The sequence below is a fragment of the Pristiophorus japonicus genome, chromosome 1 (genome assembly GCF_044704955.1).
Source record: "Pristiophorus japonicus isolate sPriJap1 chromosome 1, sPriJap1.hap1, whole genome shotgun sequence".
In the NCBI taxonomy this organism is placed as follows: Eukaryota; Metazoa; Chordata; class Chondrichthyes; family Pristiophoridae; genus Pristiophorus; species Pristiophorus japonicus.
The window spans coordinates 424,544,558-424,569,113 of NC_091977.1; the positions used below are offsets into that span (position 1 = coordinate 424,544,558).

The window sequence follows — 24,556 nt, forward strand, 5'->3', positions numbered from 1 at the left end:
TGTTTGCTTTGGAACAAAGGAGGCTGAGGGAAGACCTTATTGAGGTGTATAAAATTATGAGGGGCCTGGATAGGAAGGACCTATTTCTCTTAGCAGACGGGTCAAGAACCAGGGAGCATAGATTTAAAGTAATTGGTAGGAGGTTTAGAGGGGTTTGAGGGGAATTTGTTTCACCCAGAGAGTGGTGGGTGTCTGGAACTCACTACCTGAAATTGTGATGGAGGCAGAAACCTTCACCACATTTAAAAAGTACTTGGATGTGCACTTGAAGTGCCGTAACCTACAAGGATATGGACCAAGACCTGGAACGTGGGATTAGGCTGAATCGCACTTTGTCGGCTGGCACGGACACAATGAGCTGAAATGGCCTCTTTCCATGTTGTAAATTCAATGAACATGAAAAAGCAGGACAAATACTGTCCCATCTGCCTGCTATCAATCATCAGCAAACTGATGGAAGGTCCCATCGACAGTGCTATCAGGCAGCACTTATTCACCAATAACCTGATTAGTGAAGCAAAGTTTAGGTTCCACCAGGACCACTTGGCTCCAGACCTGATTACAGCCATAGTCCAAATATGGACCAAAGAGCTAAATTCCAGAGGTGAGGTGAGAGTGACTGCCCCTGACAGCATTTGACTGAGAGTGGCATCAAGGAGCAAGAGTAAAATTGAAGTCAATGGGAATCAGGGGGAAAACTCTCCACTGGCTGGAGTCACAAAGGATGATGGTTGTGGTTGTTGGAGGCCAAACATCACAGTACCAAGACATCACTGCAGGAGTTCCTCAGGACAGTGTACTAGGCCCAACCATCTTCAGCTGCTTCACTAATGTCCTTCCCTCCATCATAAGAAAAGAAGTGGGGATGTTTGCAGATGAAGTAGCCATCCATGCCCGCATGCAGCAAGACCTAGATGACTTTCAGACTTAGGCTGAAAAGTGGCAAGTAACATTCGGTCCACAAGTGCCAGGCAATGACTATCTCCAACCAGGGAGAGAGTCCCTTCTGACATTCAACAGCATTACCATTGCCGAATCCCCCACCATCAACATCCTGGGAGTCACCATTGACCAGAAACATAACTGGATCAGTCACATAAATACTGTGGCTACAAGAGCAGGCCAGAGACTGGGTATTCTGCGGCGAGTCCCTCACCTCCTGACTTCCTAAAGCCTTTCCACCATCTACAAGGCAAATTAAGATGGAATACTCTCCACAGTTCCAACAACACTCAAGAACCTCGGCACCATCCAGGACAAAGCAACCCGCTTGATAAGCACCCCATCCACCACCTTAAATATTCCCTCCACCAGTGGCGCACCATGGCTGCAGTGTATACCAGAAGCAAATCGGCTTCTTCGGCAGTACCTCCCAAACCCGCGACCTCTACCACCTAGAAGGATAAGGGCAGCAGTCGCATGGGAACACCATCACTTGCAAGTTCCCCTCCAAGTTACACACTAAGCTGACTTGGAAATATATCACCGTTCCTTCATCGTCGCTGGGTCAAAATCCTGGAACTCCCTTCCCAACAGCACTGTGGGAGTACCTTCACCACAGGGACTGCAGCAGTTCAAGAAGGTGGCTCAGTACCACCTTCTCAACAACAACTACAACTTTTATTTTCTAGCGCCTTTAACATAGTAAAACATCCCAAGGCACTTCACAGGAGTGTTATAAACAAATAAATTTGACACCGAGCCACATAAGAAGAAATTATGACAATTGAGCAAAAGCTTGGTCAAAAAGGTACGTTTTAAAGAGCATCTAAAGGAGGAACGAGCAGTAGAGAGGCAGAGAGGTTTAGGGAGGGAGTTCCAGGGCTTAGAGCCCAGGCAGCTGAAGGCACGGCCACTAATGGTTGAGCAGTTATAACCAGGGATACTCAAGAGGGCATAATTTGAGGAGCGCAAGCATCTCGGGGGGTTGTGAGGCTGCAAGAGATTACAGAGATAGGGAGTGGCGAGGCCATGGAGGAATTTGTTAACAAGGATGAGAATTTTGAAATCAAGACGTTGCTTAACCGGGAGCCAATGCAGGTCAGCGAGCACAGGGGTGATGGGTGAGCGGGACTTGGTGCAAGTTAGGACACAGGCTGTCGAGTTTTGCATGACTTCAAGTTTACGGAGGGTAGAACGTGGGAGGTGTTGTGTATGCAATAACTGTTAGACTGAGTACTGTTTAATTCCAAGAGGTATGACCTTGGTTCTGTTTTATTAAGGCCCAAAGTGAATAATATACAAAATGGCTGGCCTTTTCTATTTGGGCTGCACACACATGCGTGCAGCCCAATGACCTCCAACAGTGACGCCATCTAGTGGCTAGTGATCCGAAAAGTACACACATGACAATACCTCCCCGCTGAGATATTAACACAGTCTTTTACAAATTGAGACGGTCTGGTGTTTTACGTTCCCTGGTTGACCGTGTCAGTTTAACTCCAGCCTTGGGTGAGTGTTCAGAGTCTGTTGTGACTAGTGGCTGGGTGGCTGACCTGGTGGGAGTGGCAATGGCCATGTCAGGGATTGAAAGTCCATTTTCATTGAACATGTCAATGATTGAAAGTCCTGATTCAATGATGACCACTGAGTCCGCTGATGACTGGGGGTAGGTTGGTTGGTTGTCGATTGTCTCTTCCTCCGACTGTTCCGGTTCGTCTGTGTGCCACATCTTTGTCTGATTCATATGTTTCCTGCATGTTTGCCCATTTTTGAGCTTGACAATAAATATTCTGTTGCCCTCCTTGGCCATGACGGTACCAGCGACCCTTGGGTTACTCACTTCATACACTGCTTTATGATTTGGACAGCACGTTCTACTTGCCCATTGGATGCAGGTTTGAACAGTGCTGACCTTACATGTTTGATACCATTGAGCTTCATGAACTCTTGAAACTCCTGACTGATGAAGCACGATCCGTTGTCGCTAACAACGATGTCAGGCAGACCATGTGTCGCGAACTTGACACTGAGATTTTCAATGGTAGCTGTGAATGTGCTGGATGACATGATTATACACTCTATCCACTTCGAATATGCATCCACCACAACTAAAAATATCTTCCCCAGGAAGGGACCTGCAAAGTCGATGTGGATCCTGGACCATGGTTTGGACGGCCACGACCACAGGCTCAGTGGCGATTCCGCTGGTGTTTTACTGAGCTGCATGCAAATGTTGCACATGATTCCAGCTCAGAGTCAATTCCCGGCCACCATACATGAGACCTGGCAATGGCTTTCATCATTACAATGCCAGGATGTGTGCTATGTAGCTCACATACAAATTTCTCTCTCCCATACTTGGGCATAACAACACGATTTCCCCACAGTATACAATCCGACTGAATAGACAGTTCGTCTTTGCGACGAAAGTAAGATTTGGTCTCCTCGCACATTTGCTTGGATATGACAGAACAATCACTTTTGACGATGCAACTCTTCACCACCGATAAAATCGGGTCCTGGCTGATCCAGGTCTTAACTTGTTGAGCCATGACAGGGGTTTCTTCACTCTCAAAAGTATCCATAACTAACAATAGGTCCGCCGGTTGTGGCGTTTCCACCTCCGGTGTGGGCAACGACAGACGGCTCAAAGCATCCGTACAATTCTCGGTGGCAGGTCTATGGCAAATGATATAGACACATTTGGTGGTAAAAACAGAGAGACAGACTATTATCTGAATGGTGACAGATTAGGAAAAGGGGAGGTGCAAAGAGACCTGGGTGTCATGGTACATCAGTCATTGAAGGTTGGCATGCAGGTGCAGCAGGCGGTTAAGAAAGCAAATGGCATGTTGACCTTCATAGCAAGGGGATTTGAGTACAGGGGCAGGGAGGTGTTGCTACAGTTGTACAGGGCATTGGTGAGGCCACACCTGGAGTATTGTGTACAGTTTTGGTCTCCTAACCTGAGGAAGGACATTCTTGCTATTGAGGGAGTGCAGCGAAGGTTCACCAGACTGATTCCCGGGATGGCGGGACTGACCTATCAAGAAAGACTGGATCAACTGGGCTTGTATTCACTGGAGTTCAGAAGAATGAGAGGGGACCTCATAGAAACATTTAAAATTCTGACGGGGTTAGACAGGTTAGATGCAGGAAGAATGTTCCCAATGTTGGGGAAGTCCAGAACCAGAGGTCACAGTCTAAGGATAAGGGGTAAGCCATTTAGGACCGAGATGCGGAGGAACTTCTTCACCCAGAGAGTGGTGAACCTGTGGAATTCTCTACCACAGAAAGTTATTGAGGCCAATTCACTAAATATATTCAAAAAGGAGTTAGATGAGGTCCTTACTACTAGGGGGATCAAGGGGTATGGCAAGAAAGCAGGAATGGGGTACTGAAGTTGAATGTTCAGCCATGAACTCATTGAATGGCGGTGCAGGCTAGAAGGGCTGAATGGCCTACTCCTGCACCTATTTTCTATGTTTCTATGTCTATAATGTCAGCGCCCACCTCTGGATGCGGGATGAAGCATTGGTATTGATACCTTTGTTTTCAGAGAACAGTGAAATGAGCGGCTTGTGATCTGTCTCTAGTTCAAACCGAAGACCAAACAGGTACTGATGCATCTTTTTAACCCCATACACACAGGCAAGTGCTTCTTTCTCTACCATGCTGTAGGCTCTTTCCGCTTTAGACAAACCTTTTGAAGCATACACAACTGGTTGGAGTTTACCCGACTCAATAGCTTGTTGGAGTATGCAACCAATTCCATATGACGAAGCATCACAGGTCAATACTAGACGCTTACACGAGTACTAAATGTTTACATGGGTCATAATGTATCAGCTGCTTGTTAGAGCAAAGCAGATTAGTGGCTTTCTCAAAAGCTCTGTCTTGAGACACACCCCACACCCAGTTGTTGCCTTTTCTTAGCAACGTGTGCAGTGGTTCTAATAATGTGCTCAATTTAGGTAGGAAGTTATCGAAGTAGTTGAGTAGACCTAGGAATGAATGCAGCTCCGTCACATTCTGCAGCTTGGGTGCATTCTTGATAGCCTTGGTTTTCGCATCCGTGGGCCTGATGCCGGCAGCAGCAATTTTCCTCCGCAGGAATTCAACCTCTGGCGCCATGAAGACGCACTTCGAGCGTTTCAGTCTGAGTCCCACTTTGTCCAGACGATGTAGAACTTCTTCCAGGTTGTTCAGATGTTCCTTGGAGTCACGTCCTGTGATCAGGATATCATCTTGGAACACGACGGTTCTGGGAACGAACTTCAGTAGACTCTCCATGTTCCTCTGAAATATTGCTGGAGCCGAGCGAATTCCAAAAGGGCACCTGTGATAAATAAACAGTCCTTTATGCGTGTTAATGCACGTAAGTCTCTTCGACATCTCAACCAGCTCCTATGTCTTGTAGGCCGAGGTCAAGTCCAGTTTGGTGAACGACTTCCCCCCGGCTAGCGTTGCAAACAAGTCATCAGCCTTCAGTAACGCATACTGATTTTGTTTCAAAACCCTGTTGATCGTAGCCTTGTAATCTCCACAGATTCTGACTGTGCCATCATTTTTCAACACAGGAACAATGGGACTGGCCCATTCATTAAATTCAACTGGTGATATGATCCCTTCACGCTAGAGTCTGTCCAGTTCGATTTCGACCTTCTCCCTCATCATATACGGAATTGCCCGAGCTTTATGATGGACGGGTCTTGCATTCGAATCCACGTGGATCTGCACCTTGGCTTCCGTGAAGTTGCCGATGCCTGGTTCGAACAGCGAGAGGAACTTGCTCAGTACTTGGGCACATGTATCTTTCTCCGACGACAACGCCTTGATGTCATTCCAATCGCATCTGATTTTTTCAAGCTGGTTCCTTTCAAACAGCATTGGGCCATTGCCTGGAACAATCCATAATGGTAACTCGTGAACCGCACCATCATACGACACTTTAATTGTGGCAATGCCAATCACCGTTATGAGTTCTTTGGTGTATGTGCGCAACTTGGCATTGACTGGACTCAGCCTTAGTATCCCACAGCTTGTCAAATGCCCTCTGGCTCATTATCGATTCACTCGCCCCCGTGTCCAGTTCCATCGATACCGGCATCCCATTAAATTTCATGTTGATCATTATCGGTTTGCTCTTAGTTAGGAACAAGTATAATCCATACATTTCCTCCTCTGGTATCTCGGATTATGTATCCGGATCTGTGCTAATCTGACCATCATCCTCCACGTGGTGTGTCGCAGCACGCTTGCTCATCTGTGGACACTTGCGCTGGAGATGCCCCACTCTCAGACGGCTTTTGCAACTATATTGCTTAAATCGGCACTGCTGGTGCCATTGATTTCCCCCACAACGCCATCACAGAGAAATCGGATGCATTCCGGCTGGTGGACTTTGAGCAACCATAGGTTTCACGTACGCAGTCGGGTAGGCCCTGCCATGTGCCATTCTGCTGAATGCCGATTCAATCATATTTACAGTATTTGCCGAGTTTCAATCTTTCACTGCTATCTGCTTTAGACTTCTATCCATTGTCATGCATGACTGAGCGATCGTGATGGCCCTCTTCAAGTCCAACGTCTCCACCGCCAGTAGTTTACGCAGGATCACCTTGTGGTTGATGCCAATTACAAAGAAATCCTGCAGCATGTCTGCCAATGCAGCCCCGAACTTACACGGTCCCACTAGACGTCTCAGGTCGGCATCGAATTCTGCCGCATTCTGACCCTCTGAGCGAACGTGTGTGTAAAATCTATATCTCGTGATGTTGATGCCTTCGGCTGGCTTAAGGTGGTCCTGTACCAGTGTACACAATTCTTCATACGTCATCTCTGTTGGACTCACAGGCAGGAGTATATTCTTTATCAGACCATAAATTTTTAGGCCGTAAACCGTGAGGAACACCGCCCGGCGCCGATCTGCGTCGCCGGCCTCCTCCATTTTGTTGGCCACGAAGAACTGGCTCAAATGGCTCACAAAGTCTGCCCAATCTTCTCCTTCCACAAATCGCTCCAACAATCCAATTGTGCTCATTTTTGCATGCAAAGGTTCTTGTTGCCTCGTCGCCTAATGTTGTGTATGCAATAACTGTTAGACTGAGTACTGTTTAACTCCAAGAGGTATGACCTTGGCTCTGCTTTATTAAGGCCCAAAGTGACTAATATACAAATTGGCTGGCCTTTTATACTTGGGCTGCACACACGTGCGTGCAGCCCAATGGCCTCCAACAGTGACGCCACCTACTGGCTAGTGATCCCAAAAGTACATATGTGACAGGAGGCCAGCCAGGAGTGCATTGGAGTAGTCAAGTCTAGAGGTAACAAAGGCATGGGATGAGGGTTTCAGCAACAGATGAATTGAGGGCGGAGCGGAGACAGGTGATGTTACGGAGATGGAAGTAGGCGGTATTAGTTATGCCACGGATATGTGGCTGGAAGCTAATTTCAGGATCAAATATGACACCTAGGTTACAAACAGTTTGGTTCAGCCTCAGATAGATGCTAGGAAGAGGGATGGAGTCGGTGACTAGGGAATACAGTTTGTGGCGGGGACCAAAGACAATGGCTTCAGTCTTCCCAATATTTAATTGGAAAGAATTTCTGCTCATCCAGTACTGGATGTCGGACAAGCAGTCTGACAATTTAGAGACCATGGAGGGCTCAAGAGAAGTGGTGGTGAGGTAGAGCTAGGTGTCGTCAGCGTACATGTGGAAACTGACACTGTGTTTTCGGATGTTGTCGCCAAGGGGCAACATATAGATGAGAAATAGGAGGGGGCCAAGGACAGATCCTTGGGGGACACCAGAGAAACAATACGGGAATGTGAAGAGAAGCCATTACAGGTGATTTTCTGGCTACGATTAGATAGATACGAATGCGAGTGCAGGCGAGTGCAGTCCCACCCAACTGGACGATGGTGGAGAGGCATTGGAGGAGGATGCAGTGGGAAACTATGTCAAAGGCTGCAGACAGGTTGAGAAGGATGAGGAGAAAGAGTTTACCTTTGTCATAGTCACAAAGGATGTCATTTGTGACTTTGAGAGCCGTTTCGGTACTGTGGCAGGGGAGGAAACCAGATTGGAGGGATTCAAACATGGAATTGCGGGAAAGATGGGCGCTGCTTTGGGAGACGACAACACGTTCAAAGACTTTGGAGAGGAAAGAGAGGTTGGAGATGGGGCGGTGGCTAGCAAGCAAAGTGGGGTCAAGGTTTGTTTTTTTGAGGAGCGGGCTGATGATGGCAGATTTGAAGGAGGGGGACAGTACCTGAGGAGAGAGAATCGTTAACAATGTCGGCTAACATGTATTGGAGGTTCCACCGAGATGCATACTCTCTGTCCTGTGAGTGAAACGGATACAGGCATAGTGCCTCTCCAGTGAAAGGCTTCGGTGGCCAAACAAGGTGAGCTTTTTGCTCACAAGAGGTTTCTTCACTGTTGAATCGCAGATGTAATCTGTTGTCCACAGCGGAGGTACTGCATCTACAAGACTCGGCATTTAAAAGTTAAAGGTATTTTTTTTATAACCATTTCTTTCTCAGCTCGCCAGCAGAAGAGAACAGGTTCTGGAAAAAATCTCGAGACAGCCCGGGGAAGGTTTCAGTAGGTAAGGGAGCGCTAGTCGATCGAAAAGGGTTCCAGGTTCTTATGTGATAAGATTTTTATTGTTTTTAATTCGGAAGGGGTTCTTATGTGATAAGACTATTAAAAAAAAAGAGAAAAAAAGAAAGCGCTAATCGATCGAAGGTTCTTATGTGATATGATTTTTATTGTTTTTAATTCGGAAGGGGTTCTTATGTGATAAGACTATAAAAAAAAAAGAAAGCGCAATCGATCAAAGAGTTTGGGTACGGAACCTTAAGTTTTATCAGTTTTTATTAGGATAAGTTAAGGACTCGGTCTGTAGTGGCGTACAACGCAGACTGAGAATTTGTTTAGAGGTTATGATTTGTGTACTCGCGGGAATATTGTTTGTTGTCCTTGTATTACTGTTGTGTGCAACACCTTTGTGAGAGATTGCCATTAGAGAAACGGGAAGAGTCACTAGGGAAAATTGTGATTCGGGAAAAAAAAACACAAGGATTGATTAAGAAAAGAAACAGTAACTGATTGATCAACTACGATTGGTTCGTGCCAACATATCACACACACCCAGACTGAGCCCGAATTAAGAGCCTTTTCAGGCCACGTAACGGCCAGGAGAAGTGGGCGTAGAGAACTCGGTTGGCCGAAAGGATTGTGAGATCAGAAACTGTGGAAAATCTTAATCATCCAGAATAGGTGCCGGAGCAAGTTAAAACACCACAAAAGGCACACCAGCCTATGTCATGCTCCAGAATTGTGGTCAGTCTTCAATTGACCAAAGAAACAAAAACGGTAAAGTGGACTAAGGGTGAAAACAGGCCATTTCCACCCGATGGTTCATTTAATTTAGAGAGAACAACATGTCTAGAGGAGTGTCTTATAAACAGAGATCCAGGTAGAAAAAAAAAAGGAAAGTAATAGAAAAGGCCTGGGTTCCGATTCTTCAAGCCCATGTAAAATTAACAGAGGAAGTAAATCAAATGTAAAAAAAAAAGTGAACCTGATAGTGACTTATGGATTAAAAAAAAATGAAGCTAGCAAAAGAAAAAGCTTTATTGAATGGAGAGAGACTTGTGAATGTCTTGTCTTTGAATGAGAGTGCGTGAATGTCTTGTCTTTGAATGAGAGTGCTTCTGTCTTTTTTTCCTTGTGTCTGGAAACCTGTTTGGAAAGGTTGTGGAGCTGCCTGTTTGTTTTAGCTCCACCCACTTTTTCAAACAAAGTTAAGTTTTTTTTTAACCCTTCATAGTGTTGTCCTGTATGTGGGAAGTTTAAGACATTTTAAGTTAGAAGCGCAGGTGTGGATTTATTCGGATGAGAGGTTACGGAGCTAGGAAATGCACAAAGGATAGGTTTGTTGAGACATGGTCCCGGTGGTTAAAAGTTGTAATGCCTTTTTTTTTTAAAAAGCCTTTGTGGGTCTCTCGAGGTGCAGGCTGGGGGAGTACACTCATTGTCCTTGGTGTAAAATCTTGGTACAAAAGCTTCTAGCTCAGTAAGAGGATTTTTTTGATAAGGAGTGACAGTACAATATTTGAATTGGGATTTTGAGATATTTCAGGTGATCTCCTTGATCAACATTTTGGGTGTATTGGAAAAATCTTGGGTTTGGAAGCCTTTTAATAAAATTAGAAAACAAGTACTTTACATTCTGTGATCTGTGAATCACTATAATCATAAATGAGAAGTCCGTGTAACACACAGATTCGTCCAGTTCAGAAGCTCACACAAATGGAGGTGTGTCCATGACCTACGAGCTGTGAATGAATGTACTATATTCTCACAATGCTAAAAGGATGTGGAATGAAGTATCCCGGAATGCTTTCCAGAGTCTTAAGCAGTCCCTCACTTCAGCACCAGCCTTGGGATTACCAGATTACACTAAGCTATTCAACTTATTTGTGCATCACAAGTCGGGTTTTGCACAATCTGTTTTGACTCAGTTACATGGGGACAGGCAGCGACCGGTAGCATATTTCAGTACCCACCTAGACCCAGTGGCACGCGGACTACCAGGATGTCTTCCTTTGTTGGCAGCAGCTTATTACACTGTACAACAGGCTCAGACAATAACTCTAAATCATCAGACCATTTTGTATATCCCACACTCTGTCGAGATTTTACTTACTAAATGTGCCACCCAACACTTAACCTCCGCAAGAACCCCTAAATACGAGGTCGAACTGTTATCAAATCCGAACCTTATCATCAAAAGATGTACTACCTTAAATCCAGCCACTCTACTCCCCACGGAAGACGACGGCGAACCCCATTCATGTGAAATGGTAACCGAATTAGTGACTAAACCACGTATCAATTTAACAGATGTACCAATGTGTAACCCTGATCTAATGTGCTATGTTGACGGATCAGCCTTACGAAATGATAGGGGCCAACCTAGAGCGGCTTATGCAATTGTAACTCAGTTTAATGTTGTCGAAACAGCCTCTCTTCCAGACTCCTTTTCAGCCCAACAAGGCGAATTGTTTGCGTTAACTCGAGCCTGTATTCTGGCTGAAGGACACACAGTTAATATCTACACTGACTCCAGGTATGCTTTTGGGGTATCACATGACTATGGACAAATTTGGAAGATTCGCGGGTACCTGACTTCTTCAGGAACCCCTATCAAAAATGCAGAACAAGTGGAAAATCTTCTGCGAGCCATTCAATGCCCCTTGAAACTTGCCATTATCAAATGCCAAGCACATACAGGCCAGTCGAATGAGGTGGCACTTGGGAATGCCAGAGCTGATAATGCAGCTAAGTCAGCAGCTCTGTCTAAAGGGGGGATACAGGTGTCATTGTTCCCACTAAGGAAAAATAATTGCTCAGACCCGCCACCCACTATTAATGACACAGGCCAGTACGGAGGAGGTGGTGACCTGGGCGAAGGATCAATGTTATAAAAATCCAGAAGGAATATGGGTTCACCATGACGGCCGCGTGGTGGCTCCTAGATCCTTACTTCCATGGATTGCCCGATGTGTTCATACATTCACACATGCAGGCAAAGGGGGATTGGCAGATTATATTTTGGCAACTTGGTATGCACCAGGTATTTCGGCAATTGCAAAACAAATCTGTGAAAATTGTGTTACCTGTCAGACAATGAATCCGGGTAAGACGGAAAAAGTAGAATCTGCCTCCCACCCAAATCCAGTCGGGCCTTTTGTACATTTACAAATGGATTTTATTGAATTACCTATGTGTATGGGATTCAAGTATGTATTAGTTATTGTAGATGTGTTCTCTCGATGGATTGAAGCCTTTCCATGTAAAAAGGCCGATGCCACTGCTGTTGCTAAATGTTTGTTAAAGGAAATCGTACCGCGCTTCGGAATCCCTGCTAAGCTTTCTAGTGATAACGGGTCACATTTCACGGGAACTGTTATAAGAGAAATGTGTAAAGCTTTACAGATTAATCAACGTTTTCATTGCAGTTATCATCCACAATCAGCTGGACTTGTTGAAAGATATAATGGAATGCTTAAAAATAAGCTGGCAAAACTATGCAATGACACTGGACTGAAATGGACAGAACTGCTGCCCTTAGCTTTGATGGTAATGCGATCTGCAACCAACAGAACAACAGGCCTGTCACCGCATGAGATAGTTATGGGACGTCCCCAACGACTACCTTTTACAGCACCATTTACTGCAAAACAGATGGACATCCACAAAATGGAGGAAAATATGTTGAATTATTGTATTGCACTAACCAAATGTATTTCCAGCTTTCATTCACAGGTAAAGGAAGCCCAAGTCAAGCCAGCGGAAGGGAAGTGTCATAACCTGGAGCCAGGGGAATTCGTTTACATCAAGATTTTTAAAAGAAAAACCAGTCTACAGCCAAGATTCGAAGGACCATACCAGGTCTTGCTGGCGACCAATACTGCAATCAAGGTAAAGGAAAGACCAACATGGATCCATGCATCCCATTGCAAACGGGCACCCGACCAGGAGGAAGGGACGAAGGAATCAGAGGAACAGAAAAAGGAAGACTGAATAAGGAACTGTATGGACTGTGGGGACTGATGGTGCTGGGCTTGACAGGGTTTTACTTCACATTATTGATTACACCAGGGGTACAGACCCGCCACAGAAGGGAATTGCACGTAAACGTATTTATGGCTCTGAGTCATAGGTATGCTCAAGAAAGAAACTTGTCGAGTTGTTGGATATGTTCCCATGTACCTGTCCACTCCAGGGGGGGGGTATTCCCCTGAGATCTGTCCCCTTCAACGAATCAGAAATGGTAGAATGGTTGACAGTGCAAAACAGGACAAAACTAACTAAGGGGCCAGAAACGAAGGAGCAAACAGAATGGAGGTCGGCAGGGTATAAACTTATAGCCTTCCAGGGATGGTACCAGCCCAATTATGATAATAACCATCAGCCTCCCTTCCTAAGCATTACTCCCAGAATAAGAAATCCTGAAGGTATAATATGCCTAGTGAGTAATGAAACTAAAGGACCAGAAATGGGACGCAGCAAGTGTTCCCAAATGACTAAATGGCAAGCCACAACTAATCCCACTGAGAGAAAGATAGCAACCGGTGGCTGGACAACGGTCCATAACAAAGCCCCGGGTGAAGGGTGGGAAGGTGAGACCACTCGAGTAGGGATAGTGCGAAAGCACCAGGAGCTGACGCCCTATAATTGCACCTACTTTATTTGTGGCCATAAAGCCTACCCATGGTTACCAGCCAACTGGACAGGGTCCTGTTACTTAGGATATGTGGTACCCCTTATCAGATCAGTAAGGACTCTAAGGGAGGCCTATGGAAGCCACAGATTTAAACGGGATTTGACGTGGCTAAACGGAATATTCAAGGTAATGGTGCCACCCTATGGAATAGCATCGACCAAATGGCAGTTACGGGAACTGGCTAACTTAGTAGAATCAGTAGCCAACGCAACTTCCCAAGCCTTTGAAGGGATAAATGACGAAATGGTAGCTATTCGAACAGTGGCTCTCCAAAATCGTATGGCCTTAGATTATCTCCTAGCCAAGGAGGGAGGAACATGCGCATTAATAGGTGAAGAATGCTGTACGTATATCCCAGATAAATCAGAAGATATCGGCAGTCTAGCTGAAAACATCAGGAAAAAGGTAATAGAGTATAAACAGACAGTTGGCCAGGACGGTATCACCTTGTGGGGTTGGGCATCAGGATGGTTGGGAGCCCTGGGGAAATCTGTGGTACAGGGTACAGGGTTTGATCACATTCCTGCTGATAGTCTTCGCCCTGTATCTATTATTTGTCGTCATTAAGTGTTGCTGTGCCAGGGTGGGAGAAACTATGTTACCTATCGAGACCACGGCTAGAGTTATGGTAGCAATAACTGTTGAGGGCTCTTGTGTGGAAATGGAAATGGAGAGACTGTACAAGATCAGAATGGATTGAGTTGTCCTTGTGAAGGACAAAATGGGGGAATGTGGAAAGTATTTTTATCTAAGCTGATACCATACAGTATTTGTGTGCCTTTTGATTAAAATGGAGTTCTGGCCCTTCCAGAACTTTCTGCATTTTAGCAATCAGCTTGCATAAACAGCTAAACCTGCTGTTAGATGGCTGATGGCCATCAGACAGCTAGGAGACAAGTCATGCTGAGACAAGTAACCCCCCATGGTGCTCTCCTATTGTCTACACTACAGGAGTTCCATGTCACCCCACCCTTATCTTCTAGCCATTATCTCTTTCCGAGACCTCATCCATTTGATGCAAACAGATAAACTGACCAGGAAATTGAAACAATCCTGACACAATACAAGACAGGTGATAGCCCATTACCTATGACTCATGGAGTAATGGCCGTTTGGCTTTCTGATAACCCTGACAAAAGGAAATATCTGGATACCATGGCAGGACCAGGATATAGTAATTAACTCTTTATCTGTATTCACTGACTGTGAGACAGAGCAATACACAGGGAGAGGCCAGAACTTTGGTTTTACTGTATAAATATCTTGTTAAACTGAACCATTTCGGATGTGTTCACTTAGCCCTTGACTGAGTGTGACCTACCCCTTGCGAGCAAGTAAATTAAAAAGGAAACTTCTACCGGAGCTGTAAGTGTCGGAGTCATTCTTTTCGGAGATCTATCCCAGATTTCGACACATGGGAGCCAGAAAAGGAAGTTGGGTGTGGTCAGCAGTTTAGTGGGACTAGGGGGTCAAGGGCAATTAGGGATGGGCAATAAATGCTGAACTTGCCAGAGACTTCGGCAGAGGTCCATGGACATCCCCTCCCATCAGATTTAAAGCAGATGATTAGCCCTGCACTTCCTGCAGATGCAGGCCCACTTACATGCAGTCACCAGCGAAAGCCCCAGAAAATCCAGGAGCAGCACAAGGGGAGCAGAGATCAGTGTAACGGGTCTCGGGCCCATTTCCTTCTTCCTTGTGCGTGGGGAATGCCAATTCCTTAGGTGTAGGAATGAGGTAAACCTACCCTATGAGTTGTCTGTCTAGCAACACTGATCCACGACTTTAATTCGCACAGTGAATAAAACTCTCTATGCTCAGTGAGTAAGCTGGACAACTTCACAAACTATTTAAGTATTTTTACATGTTATATGAAAAGGAACTTACTGATTTATATTCATATTTGAATATGAAATCATATGAATGGATTTGAATAGTCAATAATAAGAAATTATTAAGAGACCTTTACTATTAATGTTGATTAATTTGTGATATTAACTGACATGGCAGTGAATTTCAATAGATTTTACAAAGTTTAATTAAATATAAAGAAAATGACTTTCTATCATAAAAGACTTCAGCAAGAAATATATTTAAAAATACAGACTTATTATAGTTTGTACACTTCAGGGCATTAATTCAAATTTAGTTATCTGACATGAAGGATTTTTTGTGAAGAAATCTAATTAAAATATGCTCTGATTAAACTTTTGTAGCAGCTTTGTGATAAAGCATTGCAAATTCAATTGAGCTTGTAGTGCTTGAATATTGAGCAGAAAAAACATTGTAGTAATTTTCAACTAAATTAATTTTAATGAAAAGGCAAACTTAAACTTATTGTCTTACCTTTGAGGCAGCATCAAAGCATACAAAACCCATATTGAAGTCTATTGTCAGTCCCATGAGTTGACTCTCCATCACACATGCATAGGTCTTGCACTGAAACAGTAGGAAACAAAATATTGCATGTACAATACAACATCTGGTCACAGAAAGATGGCACTGAAACACATCTCAGGAAAACTTCCCGGTGATTAACTCTCCTCAAGAGACACAATTCAATTCCATAAATATTTCAGGTCATCTTACCAATACTATTTGAATGTTCACAAGATTATTATGGAGGAAGGTCATTCGATCCATCGAAATTCATCTATCCAGTAAGATCCTAAAGTATCCCTGTTGTATCATTCAATTGTTTCTTAAATGATTCCAGGGTATTTACTTCCACTACTATCTGGAAGTCTATTCTGTACATTGATCACTCTTTGTGTGAAGAAGAATTTCCTGACATCAATCCTAAATTTACCTTTTACTAATTTGAACCCATGTTTTATTGTACTAATTGTATAATTTGAAGTAGTAATCCAGCTTTATATTTTCCATTCCCTTAACTATCTTAAGATCATCTCTCCAATGCCTCCTGATGTAAAGGAAGAAAAAGACTGAAATGAAATGGATGTGAAAGCAGCAGAGAAAAATATCTGAAAATCACACAGGCACCAAGGTCATAAACCACAGCTCTACACATTAATTGAATGTTTTTTCAGCCATTATAAATTCTACACATTAGCCTGACATATATTTGTAACTTTTTACAAGGTACCCTCAAGGGATAGTGACTGGTGATAGTTTATAATCACTTACCAGCACAAACATAGTATAATTTTCCTGGCTAATTCATTTGAATAGATCATCCCAAACATGTAGAATTGCATCAAAGCCATCTCTATGTGTAGTATTAGGTGAGAAATGTTTGTGCTGTTCCTCAAACTCCTCAGTTGTATGTCAAAAAAATGCATGATACATTTTATATTTAATTGAAAGGTTGAGGGTTAAATTCCTTTTTCCATTAAGTTTCATAGGGCTCAATTTTGGCCAGGAGTTGCTCCGATTTTTTGGAGTAGGCTGCTTTTTCTGGCGTAACTTAAAAATCCCCAGTTTCCCCAATCAATTTGCACTAGCGTAACTCACTTAGTTACGTTTTTTTAGGTTTGTTTTTTTCTCTCAAAAGGGGGCGTTACCAGCCAACTACGCCAGTTCTGGCCATTTAGGCAACTTTGACCAGCTAATAGTTACTCTATTTCTACTTAGGCCAGCGTATGTGGCCACTTGAGAAAACCCTTGTGGAGAGTTAAAGAAATCGACACAGATAAGTACATCGGAGGCCATTCGGCCTGGGCTAGGGGCGGGAAGCGGAGCGGACCTGGACCTGAACCAACCAAGCCTTAGGGAAAGACAGGCAAAATCATTCTTCCTTCGCACAATTAAAATAATAAGAAATAAAAAATTAAAGTCCTACCTTCAGCAATCTGACCGGGACTCACAGAACGCATGCAGGAGAACTCACAGGACTCCCCGGCAAGCAGGAGAACTCATAGATCGCACCGGGACGCCACTTGGCCAGGGCTAGGGGCGGCAGAACTCACCGGCAGACAGGAGAATTCACAGAACTCACCAGCAGTCAGGAGAACTCACAAAACTCACCGGGCGGCCACTTGGCCTGGGCTAGGGGTGGGAGAACAAACAAGGAGGCCACTCAGCTGGCCGGCATCAGGGCAGTATCAAGCCTTCAAAAATGTTATCATTAAAATCCACCTTATTTACTGCTTGGTGCTGGGAAAGGGAACAAAACTTCTACATTTTGGGCATCCAGTGTCAGAAAAAAGCACTGCCAGATGACAATTAACAAAGTTAAATGGAATATAAAAAGCTTGTATTTTACCTTGATGTCATTTGGCAGTGGAAGAATTGCTGGGTGAAGACAAAACTCATTTCATCTGACCTCTCCTTATTAAAAGTCTTTATCTGTCTCTGTTCAGTGCTGTGCCTCAGTAACCTTCCTGATGGGAGCAGCTGGCTATTGTTTTCAGAACAGTGCCCGATCTGTAATGGCCGATTGCCAACGCACAGCGCTACTGCGCATGCGCAGACATCACTATTCTCCACTGCGCATGTGAAGACGTCCCGGCATATTTTCCAGCGCAGAATGCAGGCTCCACCCCCCGAGTCGACTGGCCACGCTGCGCGACTGCAGTGAAGAGGCCAGACAGCGGCCAAAGTTGCAACATTTTTTTCCGGAGCATCTTCAGACCTACTTAAGCAGCGCAACTTGGGAAAGTATGCTGAAAAACGGGCTCGGCCAAAATCTACCCCATCGAATCTTACAGCACAGAAGCCGGACATTCGGCCCATTGTGCCTGTGCCAGCTCTTTGAAAGAGCTATCCAATTAGTCCCACTCTTCTGCTCTTTCCCCATAGCCTCACAAATGTTTCCTCTTCAAGTATTTATCCAATTCCCTTTTGAAGGTTATAAGAAATAGGAACAGGAGTAGGCTATACGGCTCCTTGAGCCTGCTCCGCCATTCAATAAGATCATGGCTGAACTGATCATGGACTCAGCTCCACTTCCCTGCCCGCTCCCCATAACCTCTTATCCTCTTATCGTTTAAGAAATTATCTATTTCTGTCTTAAATTTATTCAATTTCCCAGCTCCCACAGCTCTCTGAGGCAGTGAGTTCCACAGATTTACAACCCTCTGAGAGAAGAAATTCCTCCTCATCTCAGTTTTAAATGGGCGGCTCCTTATTCTAAGATCATGCCTTCTAGTTCTAGTCTCCCCCATCAGTGGAAACAACTTCTCTGCATCCACCTTGTCAAGCCCCCTCATAAACTTATACGTTTCATTTGACAGCGTGTGCTTCCATTTAATTATTTGTGTACCCTTTCAGGCAGTGCATTCCACATCTGCATAAAATAAACACATTTGTTGCTATTTTATATTTAATAAAAGTTATTAAAAAACTTCAGATATATATTCTAATTTAAAATGCAATTGCATATTTACCATGTGTTTGGAAAAGGAAGCTGTATGTAAATTTACTAGAATGTCTAATCCTGGAGAATCCAAGGAGCCTTCTGTAAATTATATTTTAATCAATTCACTTAAATAAAATCTGGAATGTATCATTTTGCTGCAGTGCAATACAAATGTGTAAACATTTGAGAATCATGGGAGTTCCTTTAAAATAGCTATTTAAGAATTAAATTAAGCTCATGCTTTACACTAGAATAAAACAGATTAATAGGTGTCTCATTGTGCTATCTAAAATATTAAATGGTATAGATAGGCAAACCTAAAATATTATTTCTTCATAGAATCATAGATCAGATACTTCATCAGCAACTAGAATAGTCTGATTGGACAAAATAAAATTTAAACTAAGAATTTTAAAGGAACAGAGTCTTAATCAAAGATTTTGGAATAATTTGTATGGTCAGGAGCGCAGAGACAAAATATTAAGGGCATTTAAAATGCAGTTGGACATTGTAATGAGAGAGTTAGGGGATGGGCTTCAGTGAGCCATGTATTCTTTCCTCATCCTTAGATTTTTTGTATTCCTTTGTTTTTAAAATAAGGAAGTAATACACCATGTCATGTGTGTGCTGTAGAAACCACTACGTAGGCGAAAGTCCATCACCCCTAGATGTCTTTGTTGCTTATGAAAGCAGTTTCAACATTCTAGGTGCTTTAATTTGTATTTAGCTTTTGAAGTGAGGCTTAGCCAATAGATCCCTCTTGGTATCTTATTATCCACACGATAATGGAACAGAGAAAAGTGTGATAGTTAAGGATGATGTGAAATAGTCAACACCAATCTTGGCAAGCCAGTTCTAGATCCCACTGGGATGTCAATGAGACAGGGTGAAATCCTAGACAACAGGGTCCTGGTGTATCAAATGACAAGGACTGTAAGGCTCAATTTTCCCCAGTTGATTTGCGCCATTTTATTTCAGCAGGCCGCTTTTTTTCGCCTGTTAAAAAACCACAGTTTCCCCAATCAATCTGCACCAGCGCAACTCAGTTAGTTACCATTTTTTTAGATAAGTTTTCTTTTCAGCCAAAAAGGGCGTAACCTGCCACCCGCGCCAATTCTGGCCATTTAGGCAAGTTTGGCCAGCTGAGAGTTATTCCAGTTCTGCTTAGGCCAGGGTATGTGGAGATAAACAAATCGGCGCAAGTAAGGAAATCGGCACAGGTAAGTGCAGCAGATGCCTGGAGAACAGCAGAAGGAAAGGTAAGAGAGAGAGGTGGGAGGAGGGAGAGGGGGTGCGGGGAAACCTTTCGGGTGTAGTTAGGTGCGAGTACCGGCAGGGAGGAGGCCATTCGGCCTGGGATAGGGGGGGGACACGGACCGGGAGGCCACTTGGCCTGGGCTAGGGGTGGGAGAGTGCACCGGCAAGCCCCTTGGCCAGGGCTAGGGGTGGGGGAGCGCACCTGCAAGGCACTCGGGGCCAGGATCGGGTGGGGGAGCAGACTGGCAAGCCCTTTGGCCAGGGCGAGGGGCAGGGGAGCAGACCAGGATATCACTCGGACAGGGCTAGGGGCGGGGGAGCAGACCAGGATATCACTCGAACAGGGCTAGGGGCGGGGGAACAGACCGGGATATCACTCGGACAGGGCTAGGGGCGGGGGAGCAGACCGGGAGACCACTCAGACAGAGCTAGGGGCGGGGGAGCGGGACCAGCTTTAATAATTGGAGGTAAGTTGCTGCAATATATTTTAATGTGTTTTTAAGTTGATGCAATATATTTAATATGTTTTTAAATTGATGCAATGTGTTTTAATGTGTTGGGAGCTGGCTGTATGTTTCACTTTGCAGCCTTAGCTCGCATTGTGTCCCTAGTTACCATGGCAGCCCAATCATTTTGGCGCAGATCAAGGCTCCACCCCCAAAACTAAAGGACAGGATAGGCTGCGCCAAAATGAAAAAATCCAATGGGGAAACATAGAACATTTTTTTTTGCCGTACCTGGGCCCCCAAAAAACAGGCGTAACTCTTCAAGTACGCCAAAAAAAAGCTTTGGGGAAAATTGAGCCCATAGAGAGGGCTTTAAATTAATTAGTGGCGTGGGGACGGATTCAGGTGAATGAAAATTTAAAAAGTCAAAGAATAAGGAGAAGGCAACAGATCAGGGTAACACTGGGGGAAATGAAAACCAGAGCATGCCAGGAAGGGTAGAATGTATAAACCATAAAGGTGAATGAGAAAGTGGGGTCAAAGCAGGAAAAAATAGTTAAAATAAACAAATTTAAAAGCTCTTTATCTGAATGCACACAGCATTCATAACAAAATTGATGAGTTGACAGCACAAATAAATACAAATTGGTATTACCTGATAGCCATTACAGAGATGTGATTGCAAGGTGACCAGGACTGGGAAGTAATTATTCAGGGGTATTTGACAATTCTGAAGGATAGAAGAAAGGAAAAGGAGGTGGGGTAGCACTGTTAATAAAGGATGAGATCAATGCGTTAGTGAGAAATGATATTGGCTCAGAAGATCAAGATGTTGAATCAGTTTGGGCGGAGTTAAGGGATAATAAGAGGAAAAAGTCACTGGTGGGAGTAGTCTATTGGCCCCCTAACAGTAGCTACACTGTTGGACGGAGTATAAATTAAGAAATAATGGAGGCTTGTAATAAAGGAATGGCAATAACCATAGGTGATCTTAACCTTCCTATTGATTGGACAAAGCAAATTGGCCAGCGTAGCCTTGAGGAAGAGTTCATAGAGTGTATCTGGGATAGTTTCCTTAAACAGTACATTGTGGAACCAACCAGGGAGCAGGCTATCTTAGATCTGGTACTGTGTAATGAGACAGGATTAATAAATAATCTTGTAGTAAAGGATCCTCTAGGAATGAGCGACCATAACATTGTTGAATTTCATATTCAGTTGGAGGGTGAGAAAGTTGGTTCTCAAACCAGTGTCCTAAGCTTGAATAAAGGAGACTACAAAGGTATGAGGGTAGAGTTGGTTGAAGTGTAGGTTAAAGTGCAGATTAAAGTGTAGGACGGTTGATGAACAGTGGTGTACACTTAAGAAGATATTTCACAACTCTTAAGAAAAATATATTCCAGTGAGGAGGAAAGGGTGTAAGAGAAAAGATAGCCATCCGTGGCTGACTAAAGAAATAAAGGACGGTATCCAATTAAAAACAAGGACATACAAGTTGGCCAAAACTAGTGGGAGGACAGAAAATTGGGAAGCTTTTAAAAGCCAGCAAAGAATGAATAAAAAAAATGATTAAGAAAGGGAAGAAAGTAAACTAGCACGAAATATAAAAACAGAAAGCAAGAGTTTCTATAGGTTTATAAAAAGGAAAAGAGTGGCTAAAGTGCATATTGGTCCCTTAGAGGACGAGACTGGGGAATTAGTAGTGGGGAACATAGAGATTATTAAAAAGCTGAACAAATATTTTGTATCAGTCTTTACGGTGGAGGACACTAACAATATTCCAACAGTGGATAGTCAAGGGGCTATAGCAGGTAGGAACTTAACACAATCAGAATCACTAGCAGCAGGGATTGTGGCTGCATTGGTTGTAATTTACCAAAATTCCATGGATTCTGGGAAGGTCCCAACAGATTGGAAAACTGCAAATGTAATGCCCCTATTTAAAAAAGGAGGCACAAAAAAAGCTGCAAACTATAGACCAGTTAGCCCAACGTCTGTGGTTGGGAAAATGTTGGAGTCCATTATTAAAGATGCAGAAGCAGAACATTTGGAAAAGCAAAATTTGGTCAAGTAGAGTCAGCATGGATTTATAAAGGGGAAGTCAGGTTTGACAAATTTGCTGGAATTTTTTGCAGATGTAATGAACAGGGTGGATAAAGGGGAACTAGTGGATGTGGTGTATTTGGACTTCCAGAAGACATTTGACAAGGTGCCACATGAAAGGTTACTGCACAAGATAAAAGTTCACGGGGTTGGGGGTAATATATTAGCATGGATAGAGGATCGGCTAAGTAGCAGAAAACAGAGAGTTGGGATAAATGGTTCATTCTCTGGTTGGCAATCAGTAACTAGTGGGGTGCCGCAGGAATCAGTGCTGGGACCCCAACTATTTACAATCTATATTAACAACTTGGAAGAAGGGACCGAGTGTAAATAGCCAAATTTGCTGATGATACAAAGATGGGAGGAAAAGCAATGTGTGAGGAGGACACAAAAAATCTGCAAAAGGACATAGACAGGCTAAGTGAGTGGGCAAAAATTTGGCAGATGGAGTATAATTTTGGAAAGTGTGAGGTCATGCACTTTGGCAGAAAAAATCAATGAGCAAGTTATTATTTAAATGGAGAAAGATTGCAAAGTGCTGCAGTACAGCAGGACCTGGGGGTACTTGTGCATGAAACAAAAGGATAATATGCAGGGACAGCAAGTGATCAGGAAGGCCAATGAAATATTGACCTCTATTGCAAAGGGATGGAGTATAAAAGTAGGGAAGTCTTGCTACAGTTATACAGGATATTGGTGAGGCCACACCTGGAATACTGCGTGCAGTTTTAGTTTCCATATTTATGAAAGGATATACTTGCTTTGGAGGCAGTTCAGAGAAGGTTCACTATGTAGATTCCAGAGATGAGGGGCTTGATTTATGAGGAAAGGTTGAGTAGGTTGGGCCTTTACTCATTGTAATTCAGAAGAATGAGAGGTGATCTTATCGAAACATATAAGATTATGAGGGGCCTTGACTGGATGGATGCAGAAAGGATGTTTCCACTGATAGGGGAGACTAGAACTAGAGGGCATAAACTTAGCATAAGGGGCCGCACATTTAAAACTGATATGATGAGAAATTTCTTCTTTCAGAGGGTTGTGAATCTGTGGAATTCACTGCCTCAGAGAGCTGTGGAAGCTGGGAAATTGAATACATTTGAGACAGAAAGAGACAGTTTCTTAAACGATAAGGGAATAAGGGGTTATGGGGAACGGGCAGGGAAGTGGACCTGAGTCCATGATCGGATCAGCCATGATCGTATTAAATGGCGGAGCAGGCTCGAGGGGTCTTATGACCTATTCCTGCTCCTATTTCGAATGTTCTTATGTTCTTATGTGTGGACTGGGTAAATAGATTAAAATATGGGATGATTGATGAGCAGTGGCAGACATTTAAGGAAATCTTTCATAACTCGCAACAAAAATATATACCAGTGAGAAGGAAAGACTGTGAGAAGGGATAACCATCCGTGGCTAACTAAGGAAATCAAGGAGCGTCGAGAAGGTGCATGGAGAGGCCAGCTTGTGCAGCTACAGGGAGAAGGCAAAAAAGTAGAAAGAAATAGAAAGGTGGCATCACAGCCAAGGGGGTAAGTGATTGGCTGGTGATTGGTGAGTAGTTTTTCTTTTTTCTCTTCTATAACAGTGAGTAAACTTTAGCATTGTTTTGCCAATTTAAGTGTATCTAAAGGTTAAGTCATGGCAGGAGAGCTCGGTCACGTGATATGCTCCTCCTGTACCATGTGGGAACTCAGGGACACTTCCGGTGTCCCTGACGACTACGTGTGCGGGAAGTGTATCCGCCTCCAGCTCCTGACGGTCCGCATTGCGGAACTGGAGCTGAGGGTGGATTCACTCTGGAGCATCCACGATGCTGAGAATGACGTGAGTAGCACGTGTAGCGAGTTGGTCTTACCGCAGGTGAAGGGTCCAAAGCCAGATAGGGAATGGAAGGCCAGCAGGAAGAGCAGTGCAAGGAAGGTAGTGCAAGGGTCCCCTGCGGTCATCCTCCTGCAAAACAGATACACAGCTTTGAGTACTGTTGAGGGGGATGACTCATCAGGGGAGGGCAGCAGCAGCCAAGTTCATGGCACCATGGCTGGCTCTGCTGCACAGGAGGGCAGGAAAAAGAGTGGGAGAGCTATAGTGATAGGGGATTCAATTGTATGGGGAATAGATAGGCGTTTCTGCGGCTGCAACCGAGATTCCAGGATGGTATGTTGCCTCCCTGGTGCATGGGTCA

General features: G+C 44.0%; 1 protein-coding gene across 1 annotated transcript in view; it reads right to left on the reverse strand.

Annotated features, from left to right (window-relative positions):
• Positions 1-24,556, reverse strand: part of sntg1 (syntrophin, gamma 1) — a 225,346-nt gene that overhangs the window by 15,073 nt on the left and 185,717 nt on the right. Inside the window, exon 15 of the mRNA XM_070885809.1 lies at positions 15,592-15,684. Within this exon, the coding sequence (XP_070741910.1) occupies positions 15,592-15,684 (93 nt within the window). The remainder of the gene's footprint in view (positions 1-15,591; positions 15,685-24,556) is intronic.